Genomic DNA, 15,559 nt, shown 5'->3' with positions numbered 1-15,559 from the left:
CCGTGAAAAAACGCAGTCGATCAATATCTTATAGGTAGTGATTCAATGATTCATATAATATCAATTTTAACCAAATATGTTTTAGAACATTATATTGAACATCACTTCTAAACACATTTAATAATGTATCTTCAAAAATGATAGTGTATAAATCACATCTCATTTTGTCTGAAATCAATTCAGATAGATATTTTATTAAACAAACAGCCATCACAAATAGTGTCGGAACCAGAAATTTTTTTCACCGGACATAAATTTTTTTATAAAATGTTCACATTCACTGCAATTTTTTAAGCAAAATATAAAGGATTGTAGGCAAAATATAAAAAATTTAGAAACAAAATATGAAAAAATTTTGAAAAAAATAAAAATAATTTAATCTAAAAATATCAAATTCACTGGGGCGGCCCCACGCTGTTTTCGCCCTGACCACAAATGCATCAAAATCAGAGTTTGTTACAAATAGTCATAAAAAAAACTGATGTTGTAAATCACTACAATTATTCACTATTTACACTATATAATGATGTTGCAAATTACGAATATGTACAACAATTGTTACATTTTCAAGACTTGGATTCTCAATTTTATATGATTAATAGATAGATAGATCATATCAATTCGTTTAGATAGTGACCCTTTGATTGTTCCAGACTTCATTGGTAAAAGATTTTTTTTTCTTTCTATTTTTAAAACCATTCATTAATTATTCATTCGAATATGCATATATATCATAATATTTTCCATTTCTACTCAATACAATCGAATAAGATCTAAGTAAGTTTGCTATAATGTGATACTTTTAAATTAGTAAAAAAAAATGCATTCATGGTTAGCACATCCCTCATCCCTCATGTATAGTAATGATGATTGGTAGACATGTTATAAATCACAGCCTGTGATACCAAAAATAAATTAGTAAACGATAACAACAATAACTAATACACTATCATACAGCCTGTTATTCAAAGACTGCCAACCATTTTATTTAAATTCATAAAAGTTAACATCTTATTGAACAAAAATTTTAACATCTTATAATCATCATCATTATCATTATGGTATTACTGTATCTATATTTGCATCTAGATATCATCAATATACGGAGTATATATTTTATATTAATATTAATATTAATATTAATATATTATATATTATATTATTATTACATTATATATATACTTAATTAAATTTATAATAGTAAAGGATATCGAGGGACGAGGAATAACTAACTTTTGAAGAGAATTGTATAAAAACTATTTTTGATTTTTATTTGTGCGAATCTAAGTCTTATTTTGTGTAAATTTATACTAATCTTTACATTTTTCTCCTAAAATAGTTATTCATTTACCCCCACCCACAAACACCCACACACCCACACCCACACCCACACCCCCACACACACACACATTCTTTTGACCTATTAAACTAAAAATGTTTGGAATCATTTGATTTTATTATGTCATAATACAATAACAATGATAATAATAATTGGGGTATCATCATTATCATTAGTTAAGTTATTATTGGGGTCTAGATTATGAAATTAGAAAGACAAAAATAATAAAAAATAGACAATAAACATGTTTGGAAACCACATATTTTCCTTAAATATCTAAATAATCTAGGTATGCCTTGCCACTACATTAAAATACCTTACTATAAAACTTCATTTGGATCTTCATTTCAAACATACCATCAACCCATTCATCATTCCGCCGCACTCACCTATACAATATAGCAAGAGTGAACGACTTGATTAATAGAAATCAATAAATTTTTGTTTCAATCAATTTAAGTTCTTTCAAGTTATAAGATGGGTGGCTGTTATAGTGTTTTCAATTTCAAGGGCATGAAGGAGGGAAATGGTCAAGCCCCCGAACCACAAGTGGCTAACGAGGAAGCCGTCCTTACGGAAGGGACCGCCCGTGAGTTAACATTGTCTCTTAACGAAGAGACTGCACCTAAGGAGGAGATTACTTCTGAGGTGGCGACCGTTCTTAAGGAGGTTGCCACCTCAGAAGTAGTTACCCCGCCTAAGGAAGTCACCACCTCATCCGAGGTGGTGACTCTGTCTAAGGAGGTAACTCCAACTGAGGTAGTTACGACTGCCACAGAGGTAGTTACGACTGCCACAGAGGTTGTGACTCCATCTAAGAAGGACACAACATCTGAGGTGGTGGTGTTACCGAAAAAGGAGGATGTGGTGGTTCCTAAGGAGGAGGGAAAAAAAGTTGAGGTTGCGAACGTTGTTACCGAGAAGACAATTGTTGAGGAGGCTGTAGTTTTAAAAGAGGACATTGTTACCAAAGTGACAACCGATGTGAATACGATTGTTACCAAGGAGAACGAAAAAGGTGGTGATGTGAAAGAAACAAAGAAAGAAAAGGATCAAGATGATAAGAAGGCTATTGATGACTCTAAGATCATTGAGGTATGACCATGGTCTTTCATCTTCTTTTATTTATCAATGTTTTTCTTTTATCCCATTTCTCATAACTCTTATTAAATTAAATATATGATTATCAGTAGATCAATTATGTATATTGAATTTTCAATACAAAATGGAGAGACAGATTTTTACATCTTGATTTTTTATTCTTTTTTTTTTTTTTTTTTTTGCTTAAATTTTTTTATAGCAGTTTCGGGTTCATACATTCTCAAGTAAAAGTAAATATAAACCAATATATTTCTATGTATTATTTATGTTAGAATTCGATATAAATTTCAAAATATCAAAGCTCAAAAAAAAAAAAAATAATAATAATAATAATAATAATAATAATAATAATAATAATAATAATAATAATAATAATAATAAAAAATAATAATAATAATAATAATATAATAATAATAATAATAATAATAATAATAATAATAATAGTAATAACAATAAAATCAGTCTTTGGGCCTTTGTTAAATTACTTAAATTTCTAATAGTCGGGCTTAATTGCCTATGGCCCACTATTGGCCTCGATAAAGAAATCGGACTTGTGATCATTTCACTCTTACATTTTTTTATTTATTTTTGTGAGAAATTCATGTAGTAAAAACATATCATATTAATAATAGTAAAGTAATTGTTTGTTGCAAATGTATGATAACAGAAAAAGATCCTGGAGAAGGAGACTGAACCGAAGACGGTAGATGTTAAGATCGCTCCCTCTAAAGAAAACGAAGAATCCAAAGTTGTCGAAACAAAGAAATAAGAGTTCAGATTTACAGATGACCGAAATAAATATCATCAAAAACATCGGCTTAAGTTAAATCGCTCTCATTATTTTTGATTTTGCTCATGATATGTTCATGAATGTTATTTTTATATATCCAAGATGTACCTAAATGAGTGTCATTACATTTATTCAGTCTAGCGTGTTGATCACGTGTTTTATTATTGAGCTAATATGGTTATAAGAGTTGCAAATTGTATGATTTAATTTTGTTCTGCCTGATTATTCAAACTAAATACAGTACAATTTAATATGCTCTGTCTGTTTCATGGATTATTCATTTTGACGTATTATATTTTGATCTTGTAAACTTTTATATCCAGAGTAAAATGAGTGCCAACAATCCATGTCATTACTCGGGCATGTTTTTGTTAAGTGTGCTCGGTTTTACATAATCGTTTGTGTATGCTGTTTCTGCTGAACATTCTTGGCATCCATTGAAGCTTGATTGGAATGTCATAACGTTCTTTGTTAATTTTTAGGTGACAAGTTATCCACTGTTTCATTGGCTAACTTGATCATAATCATAAGGTAACTATTATAAGTATAATAAATATGAGACTCTTAGGAAATTAACAACTACATTAGGAGCCATATGCTTGGTCATTGCGACATGGCAGGTTTGCATGTGCAAGGTGCCAAGGTCCATTGTTGACACTAGTGATTCTAACATCAAAACTTAAAGGGATCTTGAAATGGGTTAATTATATTCAGTTGAGTGTTTCCTAAAAAAAAACCACAAATCTTGGAAATATATGGTATGATATTTATACCTAGTGACTTCTTGTACAATATGAAAGGTATTTTGTAAAAACAAAATTCTAAAGTAGTGGTGTTAAGGGACACCACTCATCAAAGAAGGCTAGATACGCTGTCGTTATTTTGGTTAGTAACTAACTATGCTAACTTGTGTGCATTGTGTTAGGATCCGTAATCATTGTAATTTGGGTTGTACGTTGTGTTATGGGGTAAAAGTTAAGAGTCAAAAATGGTGTCTTCGGGAAACTCAAAAGACCGAAATGACGTCTCAAACACCTCAGTAGATACTGAGAATCTCATAAATCCATCTATAGATCTCACTTTTGATGAAGGCGATGAGTTGCTTGTGTAATCTCCAAGGGAATATTATGATGTTCAAGAACTCAATCACAGACTTTTTTTTTAATAGATTTGGTTATAATAGACATTGTTGTCTTTTTAACAACAGTTTGGGATGACATCACCCAGGGGCTCCCAACTGCTGCCCTGGAGAAAACCCGGACCAATCCGAGGGTATGGCCTGGAGGAAACCCAATGCAGCTGCATTTATTCTCTTTCATTTTGTTATTTACAGTTATTGTAGTTTAGAGGTGTTTGGTCTTCATGATGTAAAAAATATCTTTCATTTAAGTTTTGTGTGCGCTTACTGCTCTGACTTACCCACTGGACGTATTTACCGTGCACTAACTGAATGATGTGATTTAGGGGCTAAACGAGTTTGACTATTTATCTGCTTAGGGCAGACCAAGGTTTGTGCAACAATCGTAGTTCTGCATATATGTTTATGCATTTGATGAACGTGTGTATTTGTACATGTTACTTATGTGCAAGGCTTGACATACAATAACGTTTTGATGATGCATTTCCAAAAGTCATTATTGTTTTTTAAACGGTAGTTCGGCATCACTCATGGGGGAATTAACCACTTTCGCGATCATTTGCCACACGATACACACGCGTTGGGAGGAACACACGGGGCCACGCATCCATCCGAGGGCAGGAGCGCAACTTTTCTAGGAAAAAACCTTCCCTGGTTTGTGAGCGTGGGTAAGTTTCGGATTATTTTTCCGCGTTTACTTGTTGACACTCATTCTATGTTTGATACGGAGTATTTAAAATACCAAGCAGATGGTCCATAACATTTTCAAATTTCAATATTACTAAACTGTTAACATCAAGTCCTCGATGCATATGTGCCTTGGTAACCCAGTAGCTGAAAGATAAAACTAGCATATAGCCAATTATGACCATACAACATAAGTACGACAGCAAAATTTTGGTCTCTCGTTATTGAACACAAATAAAAACTATATATGAAAAATAGTGTAAGACAGAAAACGTGTGAAAAATATTAAAAGTTGATTACTAAAATTTGCTCAAATTAACAGTGTGCTTAACTTATGTTTAGATAATCAATACAATTACAATAAATAATATAAAGTCGACTGAACCCAACCCAACAAGTTAATCATTCCTAAATCAGTATCTTTAGCTAACTTACTAATTTGAAACATCTAATTACGCAAATGTGCAATCAGTTGTTACTGGGTTAGAAGGAATTCTACTACATTGATCTTTAATTCTTTATAGTCACGTTTATGTGATGATATTTATCAGTTTCATAAGTTGGTTCTAAACTTTGCCACATATAACAGTTCAGAACCAGTAGGCTGTTTAAGACAATTTCACACATGCCACGCTGATCAGATCATGCATAAAAAATACTAACAAAGATAACTATGAGAACATGAACATGGTCGTGATCGAGATCGAGATGGTTAAAAGTATACGCCTGAAACAAATTCCACGAGTTTAGAATTTCAAAACTAGCCCTACGTTCATTGGAGAATGCTAATTAGGAGCAGAGCAAGTTGATTCAAAGTTTACATGAAATGTAAGCTAATGCTCAAGGTGGAATACATATTCAGTCAAACGCTGCAACTTTGAAGAGTCAATTTTCTGCTCGGTTACAACAGCTTGCTTCTTAACAGTAAGCATTTTGGAAGCAGCATCCACATTCCATCCTTGTTGCAATGCATCTGTGCATTTTCCATATTAATTAATAAATAAATTAATAAATAAAAATATATAACAAAGTATCGGTGGTAGAGTTTAAATATAAAAAATTGACTTGAGAAAGAAGCACAAAACTTACATGTTGTGGCATCATTCTCATTCATTCCCAAAAAGAGAGCTGTATCTTGAATACTTATAGTTGAATAAGCGGACATCAGTAGTTCTAACATCCTCCTGGTGTATCTTTCTGCATAATTTAATCAAAACTAAATCATTACGATTATTTTTTCAATATCATAGTCCATACAAATAGGGAAGCACCCTAAAGAAATTAATTATGTTCAAGTTCTACATATGAAAACTTCACCATATTAGTATCAAGTTCCATACAATATTTTCAATCCAAAACCAGCTTCAAGCTAGCCACCAAACTGATAAGTATAAGACAAACCATTGAAATGACTACTTAAAAATGAGGGGAAGTAAAGCAACTTGCCTGCAAATGAAGCAACAAATTCTTGAATTTCTGCACTCCAATTGAATCCACGAATTGAATCGTAAACACCTGCATAGTTTCGAGTCCACAATTGCTGCCCAATTTTCCAGACAGCAGCCACTTCTGGGCGGTTCTCCTTGATTGACGGTGGCACAGATTTCCACAGAAAGCGAGCACTATTTCTATCAAATTTAAACACTTATATAAGGTTCCACTATATCCAATGAAAAATACATGCTTATTTATTTGATTATAGAAATAAAAACAAGTTACGATATCATATGACATGACTCATGAGAGATGGGGATGTCAAATTTTAAACCAAATTTCTTCCCCAGAACTATGTTTACAAATAAATGGTTATTAGGTTATATCATCATATAGTATTTAGCTTTCTTCATAAGCCAACAAGCAGCCATGCACATAAAAGATATACTACCCTTAATATTCATATGTCAGAATAAAGCATCAACGTCAAACTTTTTTTCATTACATATAATCTTTATTTCTATTTCTCTCAACTATTGAACTTGCTTTATGTAAATGAACCACCTGACCTCATCTATATTTGTTATCTTCAACAAAACATTATATCCCTATTCCAGTGCAATTACTAATGTGCTGATATACCCGACTAGAACATGATATGAGCAGTTTTTATGACAATTTAGTGTCTTGTGAATTCAGAATATATCTGTACATTATGATAGTCCTACACTTGTAATACAACGATTATAATTTATCTCTGTACGTTATAATGATGATAAATTATCTCATGTAATAAAAGTCCATTTTCACAAGTACACTCAAAATTCAGTCTAATACTTTTAAAGAGTATAAACACAAAATGTCAAACTTTTACTAAATCGATGATTTTAAAATCATGAAATCATTAACTAATTTCTAAGTATTAGGGAGTAGTTGTTTTTAAATATTAAAACTTTTTTAGTTTATTATTTCCATGTACAGTTAATATCATTAGATAACATTGTATCATGATACATTATAAACACATAATAAACACAAATCACATGTATGAAAAGCATATAATAAACACATGTACGAATAAGAGAAAAACCTGAACACATTATACACAAATAATAAACAAAAATAAAACGTTTTAGTCTATTATTTCCTTGTACAGTTAATATCATTAGATAACATTGTATCATGATACATTATAAGCACATAATAAACACAAATCACATGTATAAAAAGCATAAAATAAACAGATGTACGAAAAAGAGAAAAACCAGAACACATCATACACAAATGATAAACAAAGTAAACTTAGAGCTAACATCTAGATTAGAGCTTAAATGTTGTGACTTGTGAGTGGTGATGTCCACGTTCTAGCTTTAGTTGAGGGAGGTGCTGCATTTTTCCAATCAAAATCTACAACATATTTTGATGTATAACTATTTCTAGAACTAATTAAGAGAGGTGATAAATACACCAAAGAGTGTAATTCATACACCAAAACTCTGTTGTTGTATACTCATACTGTGAGATTTAGCAATTCTATAATGCAGTGTATGAACCAATTTTGGTGTTGTATATATCACCTCCTAATTAACAAAACAAAAGGAAAGAAAAAAAGTAACTCTTTTTATGTACACAATAAATGCACAATAGCTCAAATACTAATTTATCAACTTTAAAACTTCATCGTACAAGTAGAACACACAGTAAAATGTCTTGTTTACAGGAAATCGCATATGGACGCTTCACACATATCAATGTCAACAAGTTAAGGTAACACGTAAATTATCTGCTACCTACAAAGAGTGTTCCACAATATCGAAATATTGACAACCTGAAGTCCAGTGAAGGATACAGTCCTCTTCTAATAGTGTTACTTGTGAGGCACCCATAGATCATACAACTACTATACATGCCTTACACATGTCACATAACAGTCAACAAAATAAGAAACCAAAGCTAAATCTTATTAACAATCGAAATATATCACACAATACCCTCAAGGCCTCAATTGCTGAGATCAATATAGGATCGAAAATATGTCAATTATGACACAATACCACTAAACACCATGCATTCTTCAGTTATTTAATCAAAAAAAAAAAAAAAACTGCTTTAAATTAAAATTCATCTGGAACATAAACAAACATATGCACATACACGATTCTGCTGTAGATATGAAGAGAACAAAAGCACAATAGATAAAAAAATGTGTGAGCTTACAGATCATTAAGATAAATGTGCCCTAGAAGATGAACTGCATACGGCCATTCCTCTTGAAACGCAACGCCTTGTGAAGCAAACTACATAACAAGATAAGTTGTAGAATAAAATCAATTTGGTGCACAGAAAATTAGTGTTTCGAATTAAACCTAAAATACAATCGGAAGTCGGTAGTAGTAGTAAATACAGCAAATAACACAAAACAAATCATATACAGGTAAAAATATGTATACGTATAGGTTACCTGAAGCATAAGTTGATCGCAGATATCAGCGATTTTGTCGTAGGATCTTGACGCCATTGCGTCGGTAAGCTTAGAGAAATCCATTCGAGCTGCAACAAACAAGCGATGCCCTCTTTGTTTCTTTGGTGGTGTCCTTCTTGTGTTGTTCATATAAGGTGTCCTTCTTGTGTTGTTCATATAAGAGAAAGTTCAATGTAACGGCCCAAAGGCCCAACTCATAATGGGCCATAATTGTTTATGGGATTTTTCAGGAATTAATGTTAACTTAAAATATTATATATTTCCTTTTTTGAATTTGTATTTTTATTTTATTTTATTTTATTGCATACCATACCATAATAATAACGTAAATCGGTCAAAATGCCCCATATCTAAATGCCCTATTTCTAAAAGTGTTTAACAATATGTCTCGTTTTTCGGAGCTGCTTCCAGCTCACACTATGATGGAGGAGGTGTCGTGAAGATAATCAATTAATGGTACTTGGCCGGAAAGTGTTCTTGCATCTATCATTAGCTAGGGTAGTCCCCGTTCTGGTGTTTTAGTAACATGCATGACGGGTGTAACTTGGTAGACCGGGTGTAACTTGGTGCGCGATGATGCGTGTTTACGAGATAATGACCGAGACCTACATTTTTTTCTCACGAACACGAACCACGCATCAAACATCACGCACGGTGTATGGTGCGAGGTTCAGCATATTTGTTGGGAAAGAACTTTGAATGGTCGTATCTTTTGATTCGTTGCTCCGATTTACTCACGGTATATATTGACTCGAAAAAAAAATACAAGATATAAAAAAAATGGTGACTAAGTTGGAACTACGCGTCAAAAGTGATAGCAGTTCAAAGATTTGACATTTTAGCATCAAACACCAAGTATCAAACACCACACACCAACCACCACGTACCGTGCGTGGTAGAGTTTGCAAGGAAATGTTGTTGTCTCGTTGAATATCTCGTAAGTACGCATCAGGCACGGGCTTGCGTGCATCATTCGTGCATGCGTGGTGCTAGATGCGTGATCAGAGTGCATTTTTGCAATTACGATTTTTATAATGACATATTGTTAAGCACTTTTAAAAATGATGGTATTTTGACCCAATTTTACCTAATAATAATCACACAACTTAAAACGTTCAATATTAGGTATGAATTTAATAGTTTATTATTATTGATAAACTGATAGTCAATCACATTCTAATATATGTAGTTCGGATTAAATTCATATATGGGCGGTTTCATGATGATCGACATTGTTAGTTCCCCCGATTGAACGTATTTTAAGATAATAACAATTCTCGGTTTTACCAGTTAAGTGTATTTCAAGAAGGTAATTCTATGAATACATTAGAGATGGGTAACACATTCCAATGATGAAAGAATTAAAGTCGCTTTTCTTGCATTTAATAAGCAATCGAGCAAAAGAAAACAACCTTCGTTGATAACAAAACTAGAATAGAAAATAAAATAAAAGACTAACAAAATTCAAGTATATGAGAGTATTTGTTAGATGAACGTAGGATTGAGTTGGGTCGGATCATACTTGCAAACCATCAAACCCACATTGCTTCGAAACTAGTGACTGCTTACTTGGGCTAATCACTAATGAACAGTCAATCGATACCTGTAAACTCAAAACTTTTAATTAGTAAGTACGTTCAAATAAACCGTCGTAAGATGATCTTGTACGATTTAGTTATCAATAAAAAAAATCTCAAATACTAAATGAATACAAATTTTCAGGAGCAATCTTTTATTTAACTAGTCCGGACCGGCCCGCGCGCTGCGGCGGGGCCTTTCAGCCTGCATATTCATATTTAATATAGCGCTATGTATTTACAGAGGGGAACACGACTCATGTGTTAACTGTCGTTTTAGATGTCGTTGTGTTAAGCGTTTTTCAAACAGCATCCGTTTCGAACGTAGTTAGTTTTGTTTTGTTCAATAAATTTTTCCGAGTGTAACGGTGCTGTCGAAAAAATTTATCTCGCGGCGAACAAAAAGATACGGGCTGTCGTTGTGTTTAACGTTTTTTAAAAAGTGTCAGTTTCAAACCTGGTTAGTTTCGTTTTGTTCATAAAATTATTTCGAGTCTGACGCTACCGTCAAAAAAATTTAACTTGTGGCGAGCGGGAAGATACGGGTTGTCGTTGTGTTTAGCGTTTTTTTAAGAAGTGTCCGTTTCGCGTATAGTTAGTCCCGTTGGGTTCGTAAGATTTTTTCGAGTTGAACGGTGGTCTCGAAAAAATTTAACTCGCACCGAGCGAGAAGATAGGGCCCGTTATAAATTCGGGTGGAATTGTTTTTTTTATTTTAATAAAATTATATATTTACACTTTTTACCTCTGTTGCAAAACACCCCGTCTCGACGCCCGTTGCGACGTTTTGGTGACTAGCCCGTCCCGTCTTGAAGAAAACCGTCTAATATGACAATCAACGGTCAAAATTCGGGTCAAAGTTGAAAAAAATCAGGTCAAAGTCTCTCAAAATTTGGAAAAGCCAGAAAGTCGGTAAAATCGGTCAAATTTGTCGTATTTTAGTTTAAATTTTCTGTATTATATTAACGGTGATAGCAATTATGAGTACAAATTAGTCAATTAAAGTTTTTGACTTTAAAATATGTACACATATATACATTTATATACTTATATATTTAGAAGTCAATTTTGGTCAACGTCCGTCTCGACCCCCGTCTCGACCTTTTTAGAACCCGACCGTCTCGACCCCGTCTCACGTATTTTGCAACCTTGCTTTTTACCCTTGAAAAAGCGTAAATTTAAGGTGCCGTTGTGTAAATATAGCCGAAGTTGAAGGAACGTTTATAATGTGAATGCAAATTCAAAGCGACAATTTGATATAACTGGAACGACGAAAATTCTCACCAGTGTTAGTGTGTAAGTATAATATAATATAATATAATATAATATAATTGAATTTAGCAAGTACTATAATTTCCATACTGACATCTTCTATACATTTTATTAAATAAAATTAAAATTAATGAATTAAATTTAAATGTAAGTACAAGATTTTTTCCACCAAGGATAGCACCACATGCTATTAAAATCCCATGTGAGACATTGACAAAACTTTAAAAGTAAACCAAAACTCAAGCAATAAACGCCATTAATTTATTTAATTTAGTAGTTCCTATACCAAAACCTGGATATAATAACTGATTAATTCATTAATTACTGCATATATTAAGCTTTTAACGACAGTTAAAAAATCAAAACTAACCTGCACGCTCGGCGAAGTAATCCCAATAATCCGGATCTTAGCAATAACATCACCCATAACCCGAAGTTCAACCCGATCATTAACCGAAACATCTTTAACCAAATCAACGGCATCCGCTTGTAACAAATTAACCCGATCAACAGAAACTGTCGTCTTAACATTTTTCACACTATGTGCCGCTTGATAAAACCCGGGAACAATCCCTCGCCCTAGCGGAACACCGCGGTACATGATAGTAAACGTGGAATCGCGGTACTTGATCCCGGCTACATTATCATTTTTAGCTATGAACAACATTTGAATCTCTAGTGATACCGATTCTGAAGTCTGTGCATCGAGTGTATTGGTTGAAGCAAAGTTTATGTATTGAACGTTTACTTGTTGAAGATCGAATTGCGGGTTTTTAGGTTTGATTGCGAGGACTATAATGAGGATGATGGCGAGTGAGAGTAATGCGAGGAATGAGAAGAGAAGTACGATGCAACAGCAGCAGCCTTTGATTGATGCGGCGGAGGATGAACGGTATGGATTGCCGGAAGCCATGGTGATTCTCCGACGAAGAGGTCGTGATGAGGAATTTTGTAAGATATGGTGGAGATGGACCCACGTTATTGACTTTTGACTTGATAATAAAGTAGAGTGAGAGACAGGCTACTTTTTGTTTTTTATTTTATTTTATTTTATTTTATTTAAGGATTACTGACCACTACTTCCTTTTTACGTGTATCACTCGAATAATACTACATCCCCAAATTTAGGGGCTGTTTACTAATGGATTAATGGCCTGAATGTTATGAATACCTTATTCGGTCACCAGCTTTGCTGTTTACTTTTAACTTAATTCTAAATAAAGTGCTTAACTAAATGATTATTGGTCAGTCAAAAAAGAGCTGTGCTCCCCATTCAACCAAAATGTTTCCTATATTACCCTCTCCTCACCCAAACTTCCAGCCCCAAATCATATTCTATCTGCTACCTCAAACTTTCACCTCCAATCAAACTCTTTCAAACAATTTTTGATATCTTATCTTTCTCATGTCAATCACCATTGAACCTTTGGTCGTCGTTTTGATGTTAAACGGCATCAACCAAAACTGAACCTTTGGTCACCACTAACTGTGAAGACCCGTCCTAATCCATCCGGACGAAGTCCATATCGATTATAAACGATTCACAACAGTTGATTACGTCGCGAGGTACTTGACCTCTATATGATACATTTTACAAACATTGCATTCGTTTTGAAAAGACAATCTTTCATTACATCTAAAGTTGACAGACATGCATACCATTTCATAATATATCCAACTACAATTGACTTAATAATGATCTTGATAAACTCAACGACTCGAATGCAACGTCTTTTGAAATATGACATGAATGATTCCAAGTAATATCTTTAAAATGATCAAATGCACAGCGGAAGATTTCTTTCGTACCTGAGAATAAACATGCTTTCAAGTGTCAACCAAAAGGTTTGTGAGTTCATTAGTTTAGCATAAATAATCATTGCATAAATTTTAATAGACCACAAGATTTCATATTTTCATTTCTCACAAACATACGTCCCATGCATAGAGACAAAAATAATCATTCATATGGTGAACACCTGGTAACCGACATTCACAATATACATATAAGAATATCCCCATCATTCCGGGATCCTCCTTCGGACATGATATAAATTTCGAAGTACTAAAGCATCCGGTACTTTGGATGGGGCTTGTTGGGCCCGATAGATCTATCTTTAGAGTTCGCGTCAATTAGGGTGTCTATTCCCTAATTCTTAGATTACCAGACTTAATAAAAAGGGGCATATTCGATTTCGATCATTCAACCATATAATGTAGTTTCGATTACTTGTGTCTATTTCTTAAAACATTTATAAAAGCGCATGCATTCTCAGTCCCAAAAATATATATTGCAAAAGCATTTAAAAAGAGAATAATGAAGCTCACGCATATAAATATTGTAAAACAGTTAATAAAGCATTTGCATGTATTCTCAGCCCAAAAACGTAAAGAGTAAAAAGGGCAAATGAAACTCACCATACTGTATTTTGTAGTAAAAATACATATGACGACACTGAACAAATGTAGGGTTGGTCTCGGATTCACGAACTTATATCATTTTTATGTATATTAACACACATAATTGTAATCGAACAAATATATATCTAAAAAAAAAATTATTAGTTATATCATTTTTATATTAATAACTCCTATGTTTCATATATTCTTTTCATATATAAAAATATAAATTTTGTTATGTTAGGTGTTATAATTATATTTTATATAAATAATATTTGTGAAAATAATAATAATAATAATAATAATAATAATAATAATAATAATAATAATAATAATAATAATAATAATAATAATAATAATAATAATAATAGTAATATTAGTAATACAAATAATGATATTAAATATAATAATTTTAATGTTAAAATAATAATGATAATAATAATAGTAATTTTGTAAAAATATTAGTAATACTCATAAAGATAATAATAATGATATAAATAATAAAGATAATGATAACTCTAATAATAATAATAATAATAAAAATGATAGTTTTATCGATAAAAATAATAATTTTAATAATAATACAAATATTGCTAACTTTTAATAAAAATGATAATTTTAATAATACTAATATTAATATTAATAATACTTGTATAGTAATATTGAATATACTTTGATAATAATATTTGTAAAAACTATAATAATGCTAGTAATAATAATTCTTATGATAATGACAATTAGATAATAATATTTGTAATAATAATAATAATAATAATAATAATAATAATAATAATAAATATGTAATAATAATAAATGTAATTATAATTATATTATAATTATGATCTATACCTAATAAAAGGCATGTGCATTTGTTTGTTCCCCAAAACAGATCGAGAATGGCAGAACCAGAGCAAACGCAGAAAGAAAAGAAAAATTGATATCACCATAACACAATCACTCGTAAATCATCATCAGTTCATCTTCATACTCATCTATTTCTCTGTATTAATAAATCATACGGAGTAATCTTTATCTTTTTAATCACAAATCCGCACCCCTTTTCTAGTCGATTCAAGACTTGAAATAACAATCAAAATCAAAATCATCCGCTGTTGTCGACTTCATAAATTATCTACCATCATCAGGGCTTGCTGTGGTAGAGATGCAATCAAAAATTTGAAGTTCTTACTTCACAGTTCCATTTTCGGATCTATAACACTTGGATGAATTAGGGTTCTCAATTGTATCCAGGTAATTATAAATAATTTTGATTGTTTTAAGGGTATATATGAAGCACGATTTAGTAAGGAAGAATTAGGTTTGTTAATGGGTTTACAAA

The 15,559-nt window shown here is 32.1% G+C and overlaps 3 protein-coding genes across 3 annotated transcripts; 1 reads left to right on the top strand and 2 right to left on the bottom strand.

Moving 5' to 3' along the window:
- The first annotated feature begins 1,757 nt into the window (after nt 1-1,757).
- Nucleotides 1,758-3,391, top strand: LOC139890853 (uncharacterized). The gene is made up of 2 exons (XM_071873783.1): nt 1,758-2,434; nt 3,108-3,391. Exons 1-2 carry the CDS (start codon nt 1,817-1,819, stop codon nt 3,207-3,209), a joined length of 720 nt encoding a protein of 239 aa, XP_071729884.1. The 5' UTR covers nt 1,758-1,816; the 3' UTR covers nt 3,210-3,391.
- A 2,373-nt stretch (nt 3,392-5,764) lies between these two features.
- LOC139890852 (COP9 signalosome complex subunit 8) lies at nt 5,765-9,063 on the bottom strand. The gene is made up of 5 exons (XM_071873782.1): nt 8,951-9,063; nt 8,707-8,786; nt 6,498-6,683; nt 6,145-6,248; nt 5,765-6,028 (listed from the first exon to the last, which is right to left on the bottom strand). The coding sequence occupies exons 1-5, from the start codon at nt 9,032-9,034 to the stop codon at nt 5,889-5,891; spliced, it is 594 nt and encodes a 197-aa protein (XP_071729883.1). The 5' UTR covers nt 9,035-9,063; the 3' UTR covers nt 5,765-5,888.
- A 1,326-nt stretch (nt 9,064-10,389) lies between these two features.
- Nucleotides 10,390-12,850, bottom strand: LOC139890851 (NDR1/HIN1-like protein 13). The gene is made up of 2 exons (XM_071873781.1): nt 12,191-12,850; nt 10,390-10,574 (listed from the first exon to the last, which is right to left on the bottom strand). The coding sequence occupies exons 1-2, from the start codon at nt 12,731-12,733 to the stop codon at nt 10,488-10,490; spliced, it is 630 nt and encodes a 209-aa protein (XP_071729882.1). The 5' UTR covers nt 12,734-12,850; the 3' UTR covers nt 10,390-10,487.
- Nucleotides 12,851-15,559: the final 2,709 nt, after the last annotated feature.

The sequence above is a fragment of the Rutidosis leptorrhynchoides genome, chromosome 2 (assembly GCF_046630445.1).
Source record: "Rutidosis leptorrhynchoides isolate AG116_Rl617_1_P2 chromosome 2, CSIRO_AGI_Rlap_v1, whole genome shotgun sequence".
Taxonomy (NCBI): Eukaryota; Viridiplantae; Streptophyta; class Magnoliopsida; order Asterales; family Asteraceae; genus Rutidosis; species Rutidosis leptorrhynchoides.
Note: the sequence above shows the minus strand (reverse complement) of the source record. Positions and strands in the feature narration are given on the sequence as shown.

What these genes read in the sequence shown, in the direction of transcription:
- LOC139890853 (XM_071873783.1), top strand. Translation starts at nt 1,817, where the DNA reads ATGGGTGGCTGTTATAGTGTTTTCAATTTCAAGGGCATGAAGGAGGGA. An exon ending in ATGACTCTAAGATCATTGAG is followed by an intron (nt 2,435 to 3,107) that starts GTATGACCATGG and finishes GTATGATAACAG; the next exon opens with AAAAAGATCCTGGAGAAGGA.
- LOC139890852 (XM_071873782.1), bottom strand. Translation starts at nt 9,034, where the DNA reads ATGGATTTCTCTAAGCTTACCGACGCAATGGCGTCAAGATCCTACGAC. An exon ending in GTTGCTTCATTTGCAGGCAA is followed by an intron (nt 6,249 to 6,497) that starts GTTGCTTTACTT and finishes TTATGCAGAAAG; the next exon opens with ATACACCAGGAGGATGTTAG. An exon ending in TGAGAATGATGCCACAACAT is followed by an intron (nt 6,029 to 6,144) that starts GTAAGTTTTGTG and finishes GAAAATGCACAG; the next exon opens with ATGCATTGCAACAAGGATGG.
- LOC139890851 (XM_071873781.1), bottom strand. Translation starts at nt 12,733, where the DNA reads ATGGCTTCCGGCAATCCATACCGTTCATCCTCCGCCGCATCAATCAAA. An exon ending in TTACTTCGCCGAGCGTGCAG is followed by an intron (nt 10,575 to 12,190) that starts GTTAGTTTTGAT and finishes TTGAGTTTACAG; the next exon opens with GTATCGATTGACTGTTCATT.